Source organism: Rhincodon typus, chromosome 37 (assembly GCF_021869965.1).
Source record: "Rhincodon typus isolate 14 chromosome 37, sRhiTyp1.1, whole genome shotgun sequence".
NCBI lineage: Eukaryota > Metazoa > Chordata > Chondrichthyes > Orectolobiformes > Rhincodontidae > Rhincodon > Rhincodon typus.
This window is the reverse complement of record NC_063368.1, coordinates 3,861,032-3,883,636: the sequence shown is the minus strand read 5'-3', so window position 1 is coordinate 3,883,636 and position 22,605 is coordinate 3,861,032. Positions and strand designations below refer to the sequence as shown.

The 22,605-nt window shown below is 42.5% G+C and overlaps 2 protein-coding genes across 2 annotated transcripts in view; one reads left to right on the top strand and one right to left on the bottom strand.

Annotated features, from left to right (window-relative positions):
- Positions 1 to 22,605, bottom strand: part of LOC109924006 — a 132,827-nt gene that overhangs the window by 12,375 nt on the left and 97,847 nt on the right. Inside the window, exons 13-16 of the mRNA XM_048617640.1 lie at positions 16,242 to 16,325; positions 14,973 to 15,056; positions 12,595 to 12,678; positions 11,322 to 11,405 (exon numbers count right to left, since the gene is read on the bottom strand). Of these exons, the coding sequence (XP_048473597.1) occupies positions 11,322 to 11,405; positions 12,595 to 12,678; positions 14,973 to 15,056; positions 16,242 to 16,325 (336 nt within the window). The remainder of the gene's footprint in view (positions 1 to 11,321; positions 11,406 to 12,594; positions 12,679 to 14,972; positions 15,057 to 16,241; positions 16,326 to 22,605) is intronic.
- Positions 6,641 to 7,054, top strand: LOC109938968 (profilin-3-like). The gene has a single exon (XM_020536419.1). It carries the CDS (start codon positions 6,641 to 6,643, stop codon positions 7,052 to 7,054), a length of 414 nt encoding a protein of 137 aa, XP_020392008.1.

Below are 22,605 nucleotides of genomic sequence, written 5' to 3'. Positions count from 1 at the left end.
AAAGAAAAGTAAGTGTATTTAGACGTGATGTTTTGCAAGTTTGAGGAATGGGATGGACGCCAATGGAATCAATTAGAGAGGTCAAAGATGAAAGGGGTAATTACAGAAGAACTTGCAGAAGAGAAATTTTAACACAAAAAAATCAACTGCTTTCAGTTTGTGCAAGGTTAAAATGTGGAAACAACAAATCTGAACAGAAGCTGGTGTGAACATTTAACAGAGGGCAAATAAGGGGTAAAAATTTTTAATTTAACCTAGGCCTGCCTTGAATAACTCAGCTACTAAAAGGATCAAAACTTTTGCCTTTTCACTCAATTTGCCTTACATGCTTTCGGCCCCGAACTCAGCACCGGATGCCAAGCCACCATTACCCTTCCCCTAAACACCTTTTCAACTCATCCCTCCCACATTCTTACTTACCTGCAACCTCTGATCGCTCATTGATCATTCTGATCTTCAGCCAAATGAACATTGCTCCTTTCAATCCAACAAACATGTCCCTCTACCTCAATTAACCACTACTCTGATCACCTCCTCACCCTGCCTCCGATATACTAACATTTCCCCATACCCCTGCTCCCCCACAAAACCATGTGAAATTCCACCCCTGCCCACCACTGTCCCCCCGCCCCCATTCTCCAGCTGATACTATAGGTCTTACAGCAGAAAACCAGACAACTCATCAATCTGGGTGACCATAGACGGCCAATGGAGATAAAAGAAGTTAAATAAATTGTTGTTAAATGCAGCAGGGTCTTGGGGATACCCATCCATCTAAGTTACCAAACTCCTAAAAAGTACTCTTGCCACCACTTTCCCTTCCACAAACATCTGAACATGCAAATTAGGAGCAAGTGTGGGCCATTCAACCCCTCAATAATGCTCTGTCATTCAATATGACCATGGTTGAGTTTATTGTGACCTCAAATCTATATTCCTGCCTACGCCCTGATAACATTTCGTTCCCTGGTTTAACAAGAATCTGTCAACCACAAAGCGAGTACTTACAGATGCTGAACATGTGAAACAAACAAAAATCAGAAATTGGATAAAATCAGCAAGTCTGACAGTATCTATAGACAGAAAACAGAGTTAATGATTCAAGTTGAAATAAAGTTGAGAATGTTGCGGCAGAGACAATCATCAGGCGTTAACTGACCCCGGGTGAGATTTGCACCCCCAACTGTAAGGAAGATCCACTTACAAGACTTGCTGATTAACCAAATGGCCTGCACCTCTTCAGTCATGGCAGCACCACCAGGAGTGATGATCATTGCTGGGACTGCAGCTATTCACCAATGTTAAGGAGCCATGACACAGAGGTACACGCCTCACCTCACTACCGGTCTTAGCTCTCACCGCCACTAGTAAGATACCAGCAGTGGCAGAAGTTAGCAGGGTATGTAACCCAATTCCACCTCCATGGACTAAGGGACTGTGAAATTTGGAAATCGCCAGTAAGAGAAAGTCATTGCAGCTCCAGAGGGTAACCTGGGAAAGGTGCAGAGTCTCTTGAATGAGCAGTCAGGAATCCTTTCACTATATCATTCATCCTTCCCTTACAGAAACAGGGAAAAGTCAAGAATTGTGCAGGAGGTGACAGGGTTGAGCGCAAACATCGGTTACCAATTACAGTCACCAAAACACTGAAGTAGACTGTTCAGCCCATCAAATCCATGCCTACTCTCTGTAGATCAATCGATTTAGCCCCTCACGTTTCTTGGTCAAAGCCCACAATCTGTGTCCCCCATCCTTGTACAATCAGCTAATATGAACAACTTCGTCAATCCTTTCTAAGCCTTTCATCATCTTGTGGTGGGTTACAGCTACCCCAGGAAGTCCAAGTTTCTGTCTCAATATATACTTTTATATGCATGTTGTAATCTGGTGCTATTCCTTCTGGGAATCTTTCCCACTTTTATCACCTGCCACTGGTGTGTCAGAGGGATTTTCAAATTGACACTCACTGTGTTTAGCCTCATTGAGAACACTCCTTTCTTGACCATCAAGTCCTGGAGTGGGACTAGAACTTGGAGATTCTAGCTCAGAGGTAGGGACACTTGCCACTGTGCCTCAAGATTTAAGCTCCTATCGTAATCTTGAAAACCTATATCAAATCTGTTCAACAAGCTCAGTACCGGTTTCTTCAACTTTGAGATTTTGAATTGGTAAATAATGGGGTAAGGTAACAACCAACTAAAACTCAAAAATTATGAATAGAAGAAAAATATAAATTAGTCTATGAATGTATATAGGAGGAGGAAAGGGATGATTTTGCCATTTACTCCTGATCCAAGTCTCAGGAATTTAGGGCTCTTTAAGACTGTGAGTGCTCACTCTGCTGTCACTGACTATACCTCGTTTCAGATGTGTCTGTGCGTTTTTGCAATGCTATAAAGATTTTGTTCGATTGACATTGCTTACTTTTAATTCAGTTAACATTGCTTTAACAGTTATTTGGAAAGGTGTCTAAAGAACAATTTGGAAATTTGCTAATTTTGATAATTTTATCAGTTCTAAACTGTAGTTATTTTAAGATATTGCTTTAAATGCAATTCACATTTAGTTGAGATTAACTAACCTCATCATAATGTGAGAACCAGATTTTTATTTATTACCTTTATGGCCCTTAGTTCTGGTCTTTCACCGCAAATGGAAATATCTTCTTTACAACTATCATATCAAACCATTCTTTTAGAATCTTAAACATCACACTACCCCTCACATTCTTCTTCCATCTAAATTTTGCAATCTTTCTTGACTAATAAAACCTGTCAGTTTTAGCATCATTCAGGTAAATCTTTGCACTTTCTCCCATCCCTCTATACCCTTTTTATATTAAGTATTTCAAGTATGATCTAAAAAGCTAAAACACAAGTTCAAACAATAAAGTCGCTCTGTTCTCAGGGGGATATGTTCCAGGAAAACCTGAAAATATTTTATGAGAGTCATTTGAATAGGTTCCAACCATTCAAAAATGTACAGTATACAGTTGAAGAGAATTGACAACTAAAAACAATGTTTTTAATAAATATAACAATATCCTTCTGGAAGTATTAGTTAAGGAGATAAATATATAAAATTTGTCACACTTACCTTTACTAAATTATGTACTAAATTGGAACAATAATGGACACCGTGGGCAAACAATCGAGGAAGCAACATGGCAAACCATACACAAACTGCAAACGTTTTAATCCAGGAAATACAATGCAGTATATCATGAACACCTTTCATAAGTTAGTTTTTTTTTAAACACTTATTTAGACTCATTTTCATTTTTTTTGGCATTTTCTCCAAGTTTTCTTCTGAAAACCACAGATAAGCAAACAGTGGGAGTCACGATGGTTGAAACAGTGTGTAGAATGTTTTGCACAAATAAGCAAATTCACAAATGAGGAAGATGTGAATAGCAGGACTTATGTTTTATTCATTCATAGGATGTGGGTGATGCTGGCCAGGCCACCATTCAGTGCTCATCCCTACTTACCCTTGAGAGGGTAGTGGTGAGTTCAGTCAATCTGGTGGTCATACTCCTACAGTGGTGTCAGGGTGGGACAATTAAGAAATGGCAATATATTTCCAAAAGGATGGACAGTGGTTTGGAGGGGAACTTGCAGGTGGTGGTGTTCCTACATAATATGTCTACTTTTCAACCTGTCTCTCAATAAATGAAGCATGACCCTGTTTGCTTTATTAACAAGACCATAAAACATAAGAGAAGTAGACCATTCAGTCCATCAGGTCTGCTTCGCCATTCAATATGATTGTGACTGATCTGATAATCCTCAACTCCACGTTCCTTCATTTTTTTCCATAACCCTTGATTCCATTATTGATTAAAAATCTGTCCATCTCAGCCTTGATTATACTTAATGACCCAGTCTCTAAAACCCTCTGCAGCAAAGATTTCCACAGATTCACTACCTTCTGAGAGAAGAAAATTTCTTTCTCAACTGTATTAAATTGGTGACCTCATTCTGAAATTATGCTTTATGGTCCTAGACTCAAACACAAGGAGTAACAAACTTTGCACATCTACCCTGTCAGGTCTCCTAAGAATCTTGTGTGTTTCAATAAGGTCACCTCTCATTCTTCTAAACTCTCTTATAGACAATATCCTTATTAATCTGGGCTGCTCCTTTCAGTTACAAAAATAGAAACTGTTGGAAAAGCTCAGCAGGTCTGGCAGCATTTGTGGAGAGAAATCAGAGTTAAAATTTCAGGTTGAGTGACCCTTCCTCAGAACTTTCAGTGTTTGTTTATCTGCATTCCCCCAAATCTCACTGTTCCTCTACCCCAGTTGAACAGTTATTAACCAAGGTTAATGTGTCCTCCTGTTCCTCCTACCAGTTCACACTTATCTATGTTGAAACCTTACTGTGTCATATCAGTGACCTTCTCCATAGGCCTTTACTCCATGTTGGTGTTGTTAGACATGCCACAGAGAAAAACCGCAATGACCTCCTCAGCAAACAGACACAGGATACGACCAATAGAGTACCTTTCGTCATCCAGTACTTCTCCAAAGTGAAGAAATTACGCCTTGTTCTTTGCAGCCTTCAACATGTCATCGATGACCATGATCATCTCGCCACTTCTCATCGTCAAACTTTAAACAGACCATTGCTCACGGCAAGCTACCCAGCCTTCAGGACAACTTCGAACACAACACCACACAACCCAGTCATGGCAACCTCTGCAAGGCATGTCAGATCATCGAAATGACACTATCATCACACATGGGAACACCACCCACCACGTGATACTCAAATGACTCTGCCAATGTTGTCTATCTCATACGCTGTAGGCAAGAATGCCTCAAGGTATGGTATATTGGTGAGACCGTGCAGACACTACGACAACAGATGAATGGACACCGCACAACAATCATCAGACAGGAATGTCCCTTCTCAGTTAGGGAACACTTCAACAGTCAAGGGCATTCAGCCTCCGATCTTTGGGTAAGCATCTCCTCCAAGGCGGTCTCCGAGATACACAATAACGCAGAATTGCCAAGCAGAGACCGACAGCCAAGTTCCCGACCCGTGAAGACGGCCTCAACCGTGATCTTGAGTTCATGTCGCGTGACATGTGACCCCCATCGCACTGTTCTGTATCTGTAAAATCTTCCTTAATGTCCTATTTTGACAGCATCACCTTGATAAATTGTTATGATCTCTCTACCTTAATTAGTTTGTACAATTTTGGATTATTTATTACTTTGGTTAGACCCTCAGCATGCGACTCTTATACCTATCATGTTATTTGAGTCGTTTAGTTTGTCTCCAGCACCACTTTATTTTTAATTTTTTGTAATTAGCTCTCTGCCTCATTTAATCGGATTATAAATCATCCCTTCGCTGGTTATTCAGCTGTTGACACTTTACTCACCATCTAACACGCTTGGTCACCTGCAGAGAATTATTATCTGACACTCCACTCACACCAACTGTGTTGATCTTTTGTTCTCTTAGCCCTTCATCTCTCTGCATATAAACTCTGTGTCTGTGTGCTCTTCTGATCCACTGTACCTTAGGAAGGGGCTGCGCTCCAAAAGCTTGTTATTTCAGATAAACCTGTTGAACCATAACCTGGTGTCATGTGACTTGTGGTGGTGTTAGCTATTTTGGGGTTGTGCCAGCAATTGTAAATCTTGTACATTGGTGTGTATGAATGTAGCACTGAGTCCAAAGAGATCAGATGACTGCAGTTTAAGTTTTAGTCTGTGTGAGTCAGGGTGCAGTATGAGTGACAGTGCATTTTAGTGTGTTCAGGCTACAGATGAATGGCAGTGATTTCACAAGGGCTCCTCCTGCTTCTGAAATGTTAAGTATGCACATTGGAATTACCACTGTATAACAGATGACCTAATAATCAGAGATAACTTTGCTAGGGTCACAATGGACTTCATGATAAAAGGGGAATGAGGAACAAGTATCTTTAAGAGTATGAACAGCACAGGGCTTATGATGGTTAAAGGATCCCTGGATGAAACACTATGCGTTTATAGAGAAAGGGCCACATATTAAGGGGAATATGTCACAGCTCAAGTCAGGATCTTTAGTAGAGGAAGGGACGGCAAAGGATCTTTTAAGGCAGAGATGAGGATAATTTTTTCTCTCGGAGGGTTGTAGGTCTGAGGAATTCTCTTCCCCAGAAAGTGGTGGAGATTGTATCATTGAAGTTATTTAAGGCAGAATTAGATAGATTTTTGGAAGACAGACAGGGGAGTGGGGTTGAGACCACAAACAGATTAACCTAATTCTTATTGGATAGGTGAGTAGGCTTGAAAGACTGAATGGCCTAATTCTGCTCCTAAAACCTATGTTCCTAGGATGGAAGGGGGAAGAATTTTACTAATTAAAAGGCTCCTCAAGGAACAGAATGAATCTTCAAATGCTACGATCATTGCTGAATCACAAAGATGTTAACCACCAGGAGAACACAAGATATGAACTCATAAAGAGTGATGTCATTCTGCAGTGATGTCAAGGGCATGTCATGCAGGATGTGACATCACTCACTGATGTCACAAAGCCCAAGGACTGTGCAATCCTCTCACAGTATCACGTTGCCGCTGGTGAGACAGGACTGATACTAGTTTGTGCTTGAAAACAATCTTCGATTGAAGGAGAGGATGTCGGACTGGAAGAATTACATCAATAGTATATTGAAGGATAAGAATGTGGAAGATGCTGCCATTGTGGGCCATGCTGACAACAAGTCCGTCTGGGCTTCTAAGCCCGGAGGTGTGCTGGCTGCCATCTCCCCACAGGAGGTCAGCATGTTAACAGGACAGGATCGCAAGGCTTTCTTACAAACTGGCATCACCATCGGGGGAAAGAAATGTTCCGTCATCAGGGACAACCTCATGGTCAACAATGATGGAGTGATGGACGTGAGGATGAAGGGCGGTCAAGGCAAGAGCATCTGCATCGGCAAAACCATCAAGACCATGGTGTTTGTGATGGGCAAAAAGGGTGTTCATGGTGGAGCGCTCAATAAGAAGGTCCATGAAGTGGCCAACTATCTGAAACAGAGGGGCATCTAAAGTGTAGGGTGGGATTTTCAGAGAATTTACAAATTTGCATTAAAATAAATTGTTAAATATCATCAACTGATTCTGCAGATTTGTTTCTTTTTTAAAAAAAAAACACTGCATGCAAGTTTCTGTTACAGAAAGGTGGCAGTGGAAGGTAGGACAAATTGGTAAAGCTCACAATCATGGTTGGCCTCCATTTAGCTGGTATTCTGGTGACAGCTCTGACTTCCAATTGGCTGAATGCAGCAACATTATTACACAACAAAACCTCTTAAAACAATCTTAACTGTCATAACATTGAGCATCAGGAGCTAGAAGTGTGAATGGAGACTCTCTGATAAAGATCCCTGAAGTCAGTAACAGCGAAGACGGGAAGAGGGTGTTATTTTCCCAGGACTCTGTAATTCAAACATTCATAAATAGGATGAAACTGTACAGGCTCAGGACAGGAAAAGTAAGTATCGGTCAGGATACGCTACACATGGGCCACTTCCATAGGTAACGTCATTATAGGAGATCAGTGAGGCCAATTCTGTTAAAAGGGTGAACTATGAAGTAAGACCAAATATCTTCACACACTCAAAAAATACAGCATAAAGGAATATAATGAAACATGGTTGAAATACTTAACGGTTTAAACAACGTTCACAGATTTCTGCTATCTCATGGCAAATAGAGAGTGATACAGCACAAAGGAGACAATTCAGACAATTGTGATGATGCTGGCTCTTTGAAACAGCTATCCAACATATAGCCACCTCTCCCACTTTTTCTGTGTAATTCTTCAATTTGCTGTCCTTCAAAAATGTATCCAATTCCCTTTTGCAAGTGTGTACTGAATGTGCATCCCTATTCCAGTTTGTAGCCACTCACTATTTAGACAAAAACCCTGGAAGCATTTGGCCACTCAAGTTTCCTCTGATCCTCATCATGATGATGGCTCCTCTTCAAATTCAACAGCACCTTCCAACACTATCCTCACATCCTATAATTTCATTAAGACTGCCTAGGTGCAGGCACTAACAGCAACAATTCTCAAATATATTTCAACAAAGAGTGGCAAATACCCATAAATAATAAGTCTGATAAAGGATTATACTGGGTAAGGGAAACACAGTGCTAAATTAAGGAGGAGAACTTAATTTTTAAGAATCAGCTTAATATTGCAGGCATGCATGTGTGCATGTACATTCGGAAATAATCAGCAATCATTATTGGAGTTCTAGTGTCAGCAAACATGAGGTTTCATTAATACTCACAAATCTTTTGCTCTTTCTCTCCAGACTGACGTCCACAATCCTCTGAGGCAAAGCATTTTAAAGATTCACAGCTCTTCGAGTGAAGAAATTTCTCATCTCAGTCCTAAACAGCTGAATCCTTAATCTGAGATTTGACCTTGGGTTCCTGATTGCCCACCTAGGGGAAGCATTTTCTCAACATCTACCCTGCCAAGCACTTTCAGAATTTTACATATTTCAATTCGATCACCTCTTTCTTCTAAACTGCAAGGGAAATAGTCCTAGTTTACTCAGTCTCCTTGCATAGGACATTCTTCTTACCTTAGAAACTAGTCGGTCTGTGTGTCCCTCTACCTTCCTGTATCAGTCTGTATGTGCACATGTGTGCATGAGGAAACTGAACAATCAGACAGACTTCGGTTGACAGCTTTTTACGCTGTTGCAATGTTGCACAGTGGGTAGATTCCCTATCTCTGATCCAGAACGCCTGAGTTCATGTCCTACCCTAGGTCTTGATGGCCAAGGAATGTTGTCAACATGGCCAAACAGGTTGAATATTAATCAGCAAATCCTTCCAACACATGGTAAATGCGAAAAAGATTTCTCGTTAGTCACGTGGTGGCTAGAAAGCTGGAGCCTCAGCTATCACAATCTATAGCTCGAGACTACGACATATAATGTTACCATACAACTCGAACCCCCTTGAGGGAAGTGCAACCATACACCAATTAGCAGAGGCCCTAATGGGTGAAGGACCTCACAAAATGGCTGGAAAGAAAGGAGCACAGTGACCAAAGATCACGCTTCACATGGTGACCAATGGTGTGGACAGAAGTAATATTGAAGGAGTTTAAGCAGTTGAATACCAGATTTGAGAAACAGGAGCTCAGGGGCTGGTCACACCCCTGGATTGTCTCCAATGTCACATGCTGATTAACATCTGCATGCATGTGCATCTGCAGAGCTGCTCACATTTGTGGGAAATCAGAGTTACACGAAAGATAGGACAAGGCTCTGCTGAAGAAACAACATTTCCTGAACCAAAACAGATCACAGGATGAAATTAAGTGGATGGGTATTCTGCAGGAAGTTGAAGGGTAGTACAGAGATGATGAGGTCCATGCAGGAAACTGAAAAGTAGGACGTCAAAAACAGTGATATCTAGATTACTCTTAGTGCCACATACCAGTGAATGCCGGAACTGCAAAATCCATCTGGTTAACGCTGGTTGAAAATAAGGTGCAGAACAAATTGTTGCAGATTCCTGGGGTGGGCAAGACGTGCACAAGGTGGGAGGTTGGAACTCTCACTCAGAGGTTAACTATGCTGTAAGGGAGCGTTTAAATTAATTTGACAGAGTGAAGGGAACCAGGATTAAGCATCAGAGAATCAAGGTTAACTGGGACAAATGGCATGTGAATAAAGATTCGTTCCAAAATAGAAGAGATCAAAACAGGGACCAATGCAGAGTGTTTGGAGTGCACATTTATTACGGCACGGGAGTGATGAACAAGTTTAGTGAGTTAAAGTCATCATTTGGGATTACGATATAATGACAACAATGGAGATCTGACTCCAATCAGGGAAGAAATAGAAACTGGTTCCTGTTTTCCACCCAACCTATACTTTCCCTGCACCCTCACTGTTCCATGCACAGGGATGAGGACGCATACAGCACAGAACGAGACTACTTGCCTCGTTGTGCCTATGCTGGTTCTTTCAAACAGCTATGCAAAAAGCCTCAGCCCACTGCATTTTCCAAATCACTCTGCAAATCTTTCCTTTTCAAATATTTATTCAGCTCTATTTGAAAATATTAATTCAGCTCCATTTGAAAATATTAATGAATCTACTTTATGGAGCATGTTTCAGCACAGAACAACTCACTGTGTTAAACATATTCTCATCTTCACCTCTGGCTCTTTAGCAAATTATATTAAGTCTCCATTCTCTGGTTACCAACCCTTCTCCCACTGGAAACAGCTTCTACTTTTAAACTCCATTCAAACCATTCATCAATCTGAACACCTCTATTAAATCACCCAAAATCTTCTTGGCTCCAAGGAGAACACTTTCCAGCCACAATCACCACTACCTAAAAGGACAAGGGGAGCAAGATCCTCTCCAAGCCATTCATGCTGACTTGGAAATACATTGCCATTAATATGGTGCCTCTGGGTCAAAATCCTAGAATTCCCTCCCTAATAATGTTGTGGGTCTACTTACTCTCCAAATAATGCTGTGGTTCAAGAAGGCAGCTCACCACCACCTTCACAAGGACAGTTAAAGATGGGTAATAAATGATGGCCCAGTGAGCAATAACCACATCTTGTGAATGAATAAAACAAAGAACAATCCCATCTTCTCCAGTTTTTATATGTAATTTAAGTCCTTCAACCCTAGCACCATTATAACCCGCATCCTCACTGAGCACTTGATACCTTCCCAAAGCGTGGGGTCCAGTACTGGACAGAATACTCCAATATTTGTGATCTATAAAGATTTAATATAACTCTTTTTTTACTGCATTAGTTATATACCAATTGTGTTTAAATAAATGCAGGTGGTGGACATGAACTTGAGATTCACTTGAGCCCCTAAAGCACAGTCTAAAACTCTAGTGTTTTCTAAAACGTCCAATTCTGCAAATACATCTACAAGTGTGTAAAGAATGGCCTAGTCTATCCTTCACCAACTAGCTTTCTGGACTATAACACTCTTTGTCTCTATTTATGAAAGTGCACTTCAGCAAAGAACAGAGCTTCATCAACACACAGTTTCCAGACTTGCAACCTTTACCTTTCGATACCATGAGAAAACCATTACCTCCAAGTCTTCTTCAAGTCACATGACATCCTGACATGGAGTTATTTCATGCCATTTCTTCATTGTCATTGAGTCAGAAACCTGGTATTCCCCACCATAAACCATTCAGTGCAGCCAGGAGGAGGTACAAAATATTTAGGATATTTAGGGTTGGGACATCAAGGGTACATTGCCAGCATCACACACCAGGAACAATACAAATATACTCCTACCTTGATGGGCTTGTTACTACTCTGTAGATGTACATCTCTATTCAATGAATTTGAGGAGGTTCTATTTGAGAATCCTTGACCTATCTGCAAGGGGGCAAGAAGCAAACAAGTCTTTTAAAGGTTTGGAGAACTGCCTGTTTTTATTTCATAGCTTCTTTCAACAGCCAACTACAAGGAGGTCCAAGAGGGTGAAGAACAAGCTGCATCCAAACAGGTTCTAGATGAAGAATGGGCTCAGGACCTGGTGATTCTCGTTGTGTGCGGTAACTCTACCATTCTAACTTGGAATGTATTGCAGTGACCCTTCATTGTTGCTGGGTCAGAAACTTAAAGTCGCATTTTCACTTAAAGTATAGGAATGCTGGTGGAATGGAGGGAATAGCAGTTGGGAAGGAGAGTTTGGGACTGTTCCTGGGTTTGAAAGCCACCACAGAGGTGAACCAATATTTTGGAATTTTGATACTGGAGTCCTATTAAGTGACACAGATCCAAGTTTCCTGTCCTATTCAGAGTGCCTGGTGGGCTTTCAAAGCACATGGGTCAATGGGAGACCTTCAGGGTTGAAAGAAGCAGCAGGCTGCAATAAAGTAGAGGTAACTGTCAGGGGGATTCAATATAGAAGCATCTTCTCAACAAAGATTTTAAAACCTAAACATAAAACAGAGAAAGCAACCTGGCCACCATGATGAGGGGCAGAAGGCGGTGGAGAGGAGAGTCAGGAGAAGGGAATCCAGTGACAGCATGGTCACTGACACACAGGGAGGCAGGGAAGATCTGTAAACCTACCTAGAGCACTGGCATCTTAGACTGCATGAATGCCAACTGTTTGTATGGCTCCCATGTGTTGCTGGGATATTGGAGGCTGACTGAAAAATCTCAAATAACCTCCTTTAACCCTGGTTAGCAAGGCTCTTAATGACTAACTGGATGCCCGCCAGGCCCCCAAATCCACATCCACAAAAAGAGAAAGCATGGGGAATAGGGTTGGATACTACAACAGGCCTATGTTAGTATTTTTCACTTTTATCTGGCAGAGCTGGAATGTCAGCCACCAAAATTCTATTCTGAAAACTCTACAACGCAGACCATAGATGTTCCAGAAGCTATCTCAGGAAGACTTTGCAGAACAACTAGGGAAGGGTGCAATAAAGCTGTTATTGCCATCTCTATTGGTTAGGGAGTTTAGGACGTGGGGTGACTCCTTTCCAATGTTCCTGATGCAGCCTTGTCAATAACAATCACACTTACAGAACAAACACAAAGATGCTCTCACCTTATCATAGTTATCGCTGCTTTGTAGATAGACATCTCTGCTCAATGAGTTCGAGGAGGTTCTATTTGAGAATCCTCGAATTGTCTGTAATGGGACAGGAAGCAAATAAGTATTTTAAATGTTTGGAGAACAGTCTATTTATGTTTTCACTTCATAGCTTCTTCCAACAACTAAGAGCAAGCAGAGCCAACAGGGCAAAGGACAAGCAGCATCCAAAAAAGGTTCTCGATGAAGAGTGGACTGCAGGGCCTGCAGATTCTCATTGCATATGACAGCATTCCCAGAAATCACACTGATGAAGTCTAGGCACAAAACTAGGAGCAGTTTGAAACTTTTAAGAAAGATGAACGATTGCAGGGGTTTCACACTTAATAGTGAGACATGCTGTTTATATTGGTTCACAGGAGTTTTAACTCAAATTAGTGCCTGTAGTTAATGGTGCTGTTGTCTGCTATACTGTCTGCAGGAGACGATGCATACTTTATCAAACTCACTCCCAGAGTACCTCCCAGCCTTGCAACCTCATTCACAGAAATCACAACAGCACGATTGCCTTTGAATTAGTTTCTGAGTTATCACCGTCCTGATTTGGAAATGTATCGCACAGCTCCTCCGTTATCACTCCAAACACCAGGGTGAATCCACCAACACCCACTCGGACTGTCGCAGTTCAAAGAAGCAGCCTAGCAAACCCTATTCAGGGTAATTAGCAATGGACAGCCAATTGATTTCCACTAGACCAGCTCAGTACAAGCCAAGCTGCATTTCTTTTATATAAAATGTGTAGCTCATGGAGGAGATGTGACAGAGAGCAGGCGGCCTGGTGCGAGTAGTTTCTAGGGAGTGCTTGAGAGCAAGGGCCTCAATGAAAAATTCAACACCATGGTTCCAACAGGGATATTAAAAGCTACCAATGCTGAGGAGAAAATGGACAACTTTTGTATCTCACCTCGATTGCCACACCCAATCTCTCAATGAGACTCAAACCCCACAAATCCTTTCACAGCCCACAAAAATACCAGCCAATCAATCAGAGTCTTCCTGGCCTTTCTTTTCCCCCTCAAGGAATTACCATCTTTCTGTCATATTTTTACATTTAAGTCAAAGACTTGGAGACTCAGAAGGCCTTACCTCTAGCAGGTGACCCCTAATAACTGTATCATCTTATTATAATAGCTCTCTAAGGTGGAATTTAACTCAAGCAAACATATTAAATGCAAATAAAATATAACAAATAACTCATAGGAATACAGGACTTAAGAAGAACAGGCCGTTTAGCTTTTGAGCCTGCTCCAATAATGCAATAAATGATCTATTTGTAATCTCTCTTCACTTTCCTTCTGCTCCCAATTACCCTCAACTCCTTTACCAAAAATGTATCTAACTCAGTCTTGGATAATTTTAAATATCCGGCCTCCTGTGCCTTCTGGATGACTGAATTTCACACCGGTACTGGCCTTTCGAGAGAAAAAAACTCTCTTGATCTCGGTGTCAAAGAGACCTCTTTTATTTTTAAAATGTATCTTCTAGTTCTAGTCTCCTTCACCAGAAGAATCATCTTCCTGATATCCATTCCCACCCAGTTGGTCAAGGTCTTATATGTTTCAATGATTAAGGAACATGGAGGAGTAACGGTAGCATCACTGGGCAAGGTAATCCAAAAACCCAGGCTAATGTTCTAGATTCATTTGTTCAATCCTGGGCGAAATGAAAATTGCATAAAAATCTGGAATGAAAAAGGCTGGCCTAATGGTGACCATGTAACCATTTTCAATTGTTGCAAAACCTCATCTGGTTCACTTATGCCCTCTGGGGAAAGAAATCTGCCATCCTTACCAGTCTCGCAAAGAGGTGACTGCAGGCCCTCAGCAATGTGGCGGACTCTTAACTGCCCTCTGGGCAATTAGGGGTGGGTAGTAAATGCTGGCCTAGCCAATGGCACCCACATCCCATGAACGAATAAAAAGGTCAGCCATCAGTCTTGTGGGCTCCAATAAAGGCAAAATACTGTGGATTCTGGAAATCTGAAATGACCACAGAGAATGCTGAAGAAACTCAGCAGATTTGGCAGTATCTGTGTTGAAATGAAGCAAATGTTTCGAATCCGCTATGACTCTTCTTCAGAACTGAACTATTTAACTGATTTAATGTGAAATCAATTGTTAATTTTATACCTGAGATGAACAGTTATTTGTTAAGCAAAGCTATTAAGGGATAAGGGGCAAGGGCAGGTTTTTGGAGTTTTAAAGACCAGCAATAACCAGCTGTTTAGTGGAATAGACTAAAAGGGCTGCTTGACCTCCTTCTGTTTCTACGTTTCTAATGCAACCTTGTTAGTGTCAATCAAATTCCAAGAACAAACATAAAAATTCTCTTACCTTATCATTGTTATCAGTTGCCTGCAGATAAATATCTCTACTTAGTGAGTTCAAGGACATTCTATTTGAGAATCCTCGATCTGACTGTAATGGAGCAAAAAGAAAACAAGTTTTATAATGGTTTGGAGAACAGGACAGTTATTTATTTTTCCATTTCTTAGCTTCTTCTAGTGACTGCAAATGGAGCTAATTGTATTTGACATTACCGATAGACACTGTCTGTTAGTGAAGGACAAACAGGCCACTACTGCAGGAGGTGATCTCAATATTCATACTCACATTGTGAACTTCACCCAGTTTTACAGTTTTTAACTTTGATGAAATGCCAGGAGTGGGTATTTTTGATTGGTGGGTATGATTTATTTCCTTAGCCACTATTCATGTGTTAATGGTTAAAACAGGGAATAACACGTGAAAACAATGGATGTCAACGTCAGAGAAGCACGCACATCATTGCACAGACAGAGGAGCTAGCACTGACAACATGTTAGCCAATTGGAATGAACACTCCATGCCATCAACAGAAATCTATGGCATTTAAGCATAAGAGGATGCTGCTACCAGTCCCCTTTCCTTGATTGGATCTTAAGGCTTTTGTGGACTTACAGTGATGAGGGATCAACCACTATTGAGTTTTACCAACAAGTGGCTCTTGTTTTAACGAGATGCAGTTTATTGCATGATAGTAATTTGGTACAAGTTACATTAATACTCAGACATTCTTAATGTGTGGTCATAGGTCTGCAGTCTATGATATTCTAAGATGAAACTGGGCGGAGCTTAATGCAGTCTTTGTCATTAACCCTTTCAGAACCATTAACTAAACAACAAAAACCAGCCAGCAACTTTAACAGGGCAAAGGAATAAGCAGTTTGCAGTCAGGTTCTGGAGAATTCTGTTGTGCAAGAAATCATTCTGATGCAGTCTATAAATGGCTTTAGAATTCAGTGTTTGGAAAACTCACACCTCAACTCCAATATTTAGCAGAAGAGCAAACTAGTCCACACAGAGAAATGAAACTAGCTTTTAACAAATGGACTGCTGATTTATTACTGCTTGATCTTCCTTTCTTGATACTGACAGGCTGATCATTTCTGAGACTCATTTCGAGACTTAGAGTTGATTTGAACTTTAAAATTTTGTCAACATTTCCAATTCAATTGAAAACAGAAACTGCTGCAGCAATAAAGCAGCCGGTGATCAGTAAGTGCCATTTTCAACTGGCCAGTGTCAGCCTTATCTCAAGGGTTAATCCACAAACACCCTTACCATATTGTGCTTGTCGCTTGTCTGTAGATAGAGATCTCTGTTCAGTGAGTCTGAAGAGGTTCTATTTGAGAATCCTCTACTAGTCTGAAATGGGACAAGAAGCAAAGAAAAACGTTGAAAGGAAGAAAAAGTGGAAAGCCAGGAAATGTTCAGCAGATTACAGAATCACAAAATTGGCACAGCACAGGAGACCATCAGCCATTCTTGCTCTCCTAATGAGCAATTCATATGGTGCCATTCTCCTGTCATCTCCCCATAACTCTGCACATACTTCCTTTTCAGGTAACAGTCTAATTCCATTTCAAATAGCTCAATTAACCCAGCCTTAAGCACACTCTCAGGCTGTGTATTAACCACTTGGTGCGTGAAAGTGTTTTTCCTCATATCACTTTTGCTTTTTTTGCCAATTATTTTAAGTCTATACCTTCTCATTCCTAATCCTTTCATATATGAGAACAACGTCTCTTTGTCAACTCATCTTAAATGCCACCAGCTGCCGAATGGCAGTAGCATCTCTGGAGAAATTAGACAGAGTTAACTTTCCAGGTTGATGCCCTGTTGCATTGAGGAAAGGCAAAGGGTTGGCAGCAGCAAACCAAGATCCGGGGAGACAGCAGGGAAGGAGAAAGGAGAAGGGAGTGATCTGCGTGGAGGATGTGGACAAATTCTGCACACGAATAACAGGAAGAACTGGAGATCGCTCCTCTTATTCCGGTGGCATCTATTATCAAAATGAGGCTCTGCATCAATGCACTAAATTTACTCCCACAGCAAACCCTGTCGCTGGCAGCGTCATACGGCACCTTTATCTCACATACTATGCTGAACGGAACACAGATCGTGCAGTTCCTTCATCGTCCTGGGTCATCAACATATAACTCCCCTGACGCCACGAGAAGTAAGCATTGCAGCCTATCGAGTCTGCTCCACCATTCAATGAGTTCATGTCTGATCTGATCATTTTCAACTCCATTTTCCTGCCTTTTCCCCCGACCCCTGATTCCTTTCCACACTAAAAATCTGTCTACCTCAGCCTTGAATTTAAGGAGGTAATTCATGACTCTCAGCAAAAATATATCCAGTGAGGAGGAAAGATTTTAAGAGGGATAAACCAACCATGGCTAACCAAGGAAGTTAATGGGAGTACTGAATTGAAAGAAAAATCATAGAAGGAGGCAAAAAGTCTATGATAGCCCCAAAGACTGGGACAAATTCAGAATCCAGCAAAGGAGGATGAAAAAGATAATAAAGAGAGAGAAAATAAGCTGCAACAGCAAACTAGTAAGGAATAATAAAATCTGACAATAGGAGTTTCTTTAAAAATAAAAAGAAGACAGAGGTCAAAGTAAACATAGGCCCTGAGAAAATAAATCTGGGCAAATAGTTATGGGAATCAAGGAAATGGCAAAGGAGTTAAACAAATATTTTGAGATAACGCAGTATGGAGCTGGAAGAACACAGCAGGTCAGGCAGCATCAGAGGAACAGGAAAGTTGACATTTTGGGTCAGACCCTTCTTCAGAAATGGGGGAGGGGGAAGGGAGCTCTGAAATAAATAGAGAGAGGAGGGTTGAGGCTGGGGAAGGTAGGTGGGACGCTGATATGTGAGTGCAGGTAGGGAGTGGTGGGGATTGGTCAGTGAGGTGGGAGGAGCGGATAGGTTGGTGAGAAGGTGGACAGGTTGTGTCAGGTCAAGGAGGTGGGGATGAGAGGGAGGGTTGGTCATGGGATGAGGCCAGGGGTGGGGAGATTTTGAAACTGGTAAAGTCCACATTGATAACAAGGTCTGGACCCAAAACGTCAGCTTTCCTGCTCCTCTGATGCTGCCTGGCCTGCTGTGTTCATCCAGCTCCATACCTTGTTATCTCAGACTCCAGCATCGGCAGTTCCTACTGTCTCAAAGAACACATTGAGACCATTGGATTGCAGGCTCCCAAGGTGGAAAATGAGGTGCTGTTCCTTCAGTTTCTGGGCGGCGTCATTGTGACACTGGAGGAGGCCCAAGATGGACATGTCATCCAGGTAGTGGGAGGGGGAGTTGAAATGGTTCGCGACTGGAAGGTGTTGTCATTTGTTGCGAACAGAGCGCAGGTGCTATACAAAGCGGTCTCCGAGCCTCCGCTTGGTCTCACCAATGTAGAGGAGGCCACATCGGGAGCAACGGATGCAGTAAACCACATTGGCAGATGTGCAGGTGAACCTCTGTTTGCTGTGGAAGGTCTTTTGGTTCCTTGGATGGAGGTGAGTGGGGAGGTGTAGGGGCAGTGTAGCACTTCCTGCAATTGCAGGGAAAGGTGCCAGGGATGGTGGGGCTAGTGGAGAGTGTGGAGCGGACAAGCGAGTTGCAGACGGAGCAGTCCCTTCAGAAGGCAGATAGGGGTGGGGAGGGAAATACATCCTTGGTTGTGGGGTCAGATTGCAGGTGGTGAAAGTGGCGGAGAATGATACGTTGAATCGAGAGGTTAGAGGGGTGATACATGAGGACAAGGGGGATTCTGTCTTTGTTTTTGTTGCAGGGAGGGGATGTGAGGGCAGAGGTGCAGGAAATGCAAGAGATGTGGTCGAGAGCATTTTCAACCACTGAAGGTGGTGGGGGGAGGTTGCGGTCCTTGAAATAAGAGGAGACCTGGGATGTTTGGGAGTGGAACACCCCACCTTAGGAGCAGACATGGCAGAGGCGGAAGAATTAGAAGTAGGGATGGCATTCTTGCAGGAAGGTGGTTGAGAAGAGGTGTAGTTTAGGTAACTGTGGGAGTCGGTGGGCTTGAAATAGATATCGGTTTTGAGGCGGTCACTGGAGATGGAGACAGAGAGGTCCAGGAAGGAGAGAGAGGTATCAGAGATGGTCCAGGTGAACTTAAGGTTGGGGTGTAAAGTGTTAATAAAGTTGATGAACTATTCAAGCTCCTCGTGGGAGCATGAGGCAGCACTGACATAGTCATCGATGTAGTGGGGGATAGTGCAAGTGTAGATGTGGAAGAGGAACTGTTCCACGTATCCTACAGAAGCAGGCATACCTTGGGCCCATGCAGGTTCCCATCTGTCTATAGGAAGTGGAAGGAGTTGAAGTAGAAGTTGTTAAGGGTAAGGGCGAGTTCAGTTAAGTGGATGAGGGTGTCGGTGCAGGGGGACTGATTGGGCCTGCAGGAGAGGAAGAAGCGGAGGGCTTTTAGGCCATCCGCATTGGGAATGCAAGTGTACAGGGATTGGATGTCCATAGAGAAGATGAGGTGTTGGGGGCCAGGAAACTGGCAGTCTTGGAGGAGGTGGAGGGTGTGGGTGGTGTCCCAGACGTGGGTGGGAGTTCCTGGACCGAGGGGGAGAAAATAGAGTCAAGGTAAGCGGAGATAAGTTCAGTGGGGCAGGAGCAGGCAGAGACAATGGGTCGGCCGGGGCAGTTGGGTTCGTGGTTTTTGGGAAGTAGATAAGAATGGGCGGTGCAGGGTTGGTGGATGATGAGGTTGGAGGCTGTTTTGTATCAGTCCTTACAGTGGAATATACTTCAAACATACCATTAATACTAAAGAACACAGGGAGGAATTAAGTACCATCACCATCATTAAAGAACGAGTATTAGGCAAACTAATAGGGCTAAAGGCAAAAAAGTAAAAGAAAAAGCTACAGACACAGTGGATGTATTAGTTGTAATTTTCCAAAAGCCCTTGGAATCTGGAGAAGTAGCAGAGGATTGGAAAACTGACAATGTGACATCCCTATTCGAAAAGGGACTGAGGCAAAAAGTGAGTAATTATAGGCCAATTATCCTAATATCTATTATTGGAAAAATATTGGAATCAATTATTAAGGAAAGCATAAAGGGAACTATAGCTGACTAATTTATGAGAGATTTTCGAGGACGTCTGAACCAGACTGAATCGAGGGGAACTAATAGATATGTTGCAAAGTACCTCATGAAAGGTTAAGTTGTTAACCATGGGGTTGGATGTAGTATATTGAAATGGAAGAGATTTGCCTAATGGGCAGGAAACATCAGTGGGGAAAGGGGTTCTTTTTCAAATTGGCGAGCTGTAACTAGTGGTGTTCCACAGGGATCAGTGCTGAGACCCACAGCTGTTTACAATATATATTAATGACGTGGAAGAAGGAAGTGAATGTACTGTAGCCAAGTTTGCAGATGACACAAAAATAGATGGAAAAGCAAGTGGTGAGAAGGACACAGTTTACAGAGAGATATTGATAGGTAAAGTAATTGGGCAAAAAGTTGCCAAATGGAGTACAATATAGGAAAATGTGAAGTTCCGCATTTTGGAAGGGAGAAGAAAAGAACAGTATTGTTTAAACAAAAGGGTAAAATACTGAGAGGGTGTGAAATAGCTGCACAGAGCCCAGTGTTCCATCAACAAGTCACCCCTATTTTACACGTGGAAAGTCCTTCACACTGATCCAGCTCCTTCAGAGCCGGCTGTTAGGGTGACAGCATGTCTGACACGCCTGTTTATACGTGTCAGCCAGGGCTTCCTGATTGGACCACGATAGCAGGCCCAATCAGGGAGCTCATATTTTATGAGGACCACCTGGCTGACTTTGTCACAATCAAAACATCTTTCCCCCTCTGAGACTGAGGACATGGGCCAGTTCTTTATTTTTTAGCTCCTCCCGGGGCATTTTAGCACTCAATCAGGTTCCTCTGATTCTGCTCAGATATAGGCGGTGTGTGATGCACATTAGTTTGCCTGTTGCAGTGCCTTTTACTTGACAGAGTCTTGTATCAGGCACCGGTGTTCCTGATGCTGTTTCACACCACCAGCAACCCCCAGGTTCGAAAAGATCAGATTTAGCTTGGTGCTGAGTCTTCTCCCATTAGCAACCCTACTGGAGCTATCCCTATAGTTGCATGAGGGGTGGTCCTACAATCAAATAGGAACCTGGACAGTTTGGTATCTAGTGAAGCTGTAGGCTGTTCCTTTAGGGCTGCCTTCAAAATTTGGACTGCTCTTTCTAGCAGACCACTGGATGATGGATGGTATGGAGTTGTTCTTATATGACAAATACTATTTAACTTTAGTAAGTGCTCAAATTCCCTGCTGGTAAATGATGGCCTGTTATCTCTGATCAACACTTCCAGGAATCTGCATATTGCAAAAGATGCGTGCAGTTTTTCTTTCATTGTCCCCATGTTTGATGAATGAACTCTATGCACACACACCCACTTTGAGTGGGTGTCCACAATGACTAAGAACATTGAGTTCATGAAAGGACCTGCATAGTCAACGTATAACCGAGTCCAGGGTTTACCTGGCCATTTCCACTAATGTGGGGGAGCTGCTGGGGTAACTTTTGTCTTTGTTGGCACTCTGGGCACTGCCCCACCAATATGGTTATGTCTGCATTCGATCCTAGCCACCAGACATATCTCCTCGCCAACATCTTCATTTTGGAATCCCCAGGGTGATCCTGGTGGAATTCAGCCAGTTTCTGGTAGCGACCCTTTGGTCAGGACAATCAGTCTTGCTCCTCATAATTGTATGCCATTCTCTACTGCGATCTGATCTCTCCTGGTCCAAAAAGATTTCCATTCTGGCTGTGATGGTCCTTTGGATTTCCCCCATCACCACCAGCTGTTTCAGTTTTGCCAGGGCTGGATCTTTCTGCGTCCAAAGTCTGATACTGTCAGCTGTGACAGGAAGTGTATCCAAAAAATTTAAAACCATTACGGACTATTCCAGTGGCAGTACTATCAGTGAGGTATCTGCCAGCAGGAGGCGGCTCAATGCATCTGCATTTGCTACTTGGCTTCCCAGATGGTGTTCCAATGTGTAATCATACACATTTAAGTATTCGAGCCCATCGTTGAATTTGGGCTGAAGCTATGGGCAGCACTGCCTTGTCCTCTCTAAGGAGGCCTAGCATGGTTTTGTGGTCCGTTATTATTAGAAATTTACATCTGTAAAGATATTGGTAGAACTTCCTGACTCTAAATATGACTGCCAAACCTTCCTTCTCTATCTGGGAGTATTTACGCTCTGCATTACCCAAAGTCCTGGACGCATATACTATTGGGTGTTCCTCTCCATTGGACCACCTATAAAATAATACTACACCAAGCTGTACAGGGAGGCATCGCATGTCAATACCAGATCTTGCTTGGGATCATAGTGTGTCATAGAGGACAATAGCTGGTTCTTCACATGTCTGAAAGCTATGGCTTGGCTACATGACATTTCTAAGGCTCACTCTTTTTTAAGAGTTAATGCAAAGGTGCCAGCATGGAGGCCAGGTTATGCATGAACTTTCCATTATAATTCACCAGCCCAAGGCAAGACCTAAGCCCCAGTACAGACATGGGAGCTGGGGCACCTTTGATCGCCCTCACTTGGGCTACCTAGAACACACCACATTTTTCC

What these genes read in the sequence shown, in the direction of transcription:
- LOC109938968 (XM_020536419.1), top strand. Translation starts at nt 6,641, where the DNA reads ATGTCGGACTGGAAGAATTACATCAATAGTATATTGAAGGATAAGAAT.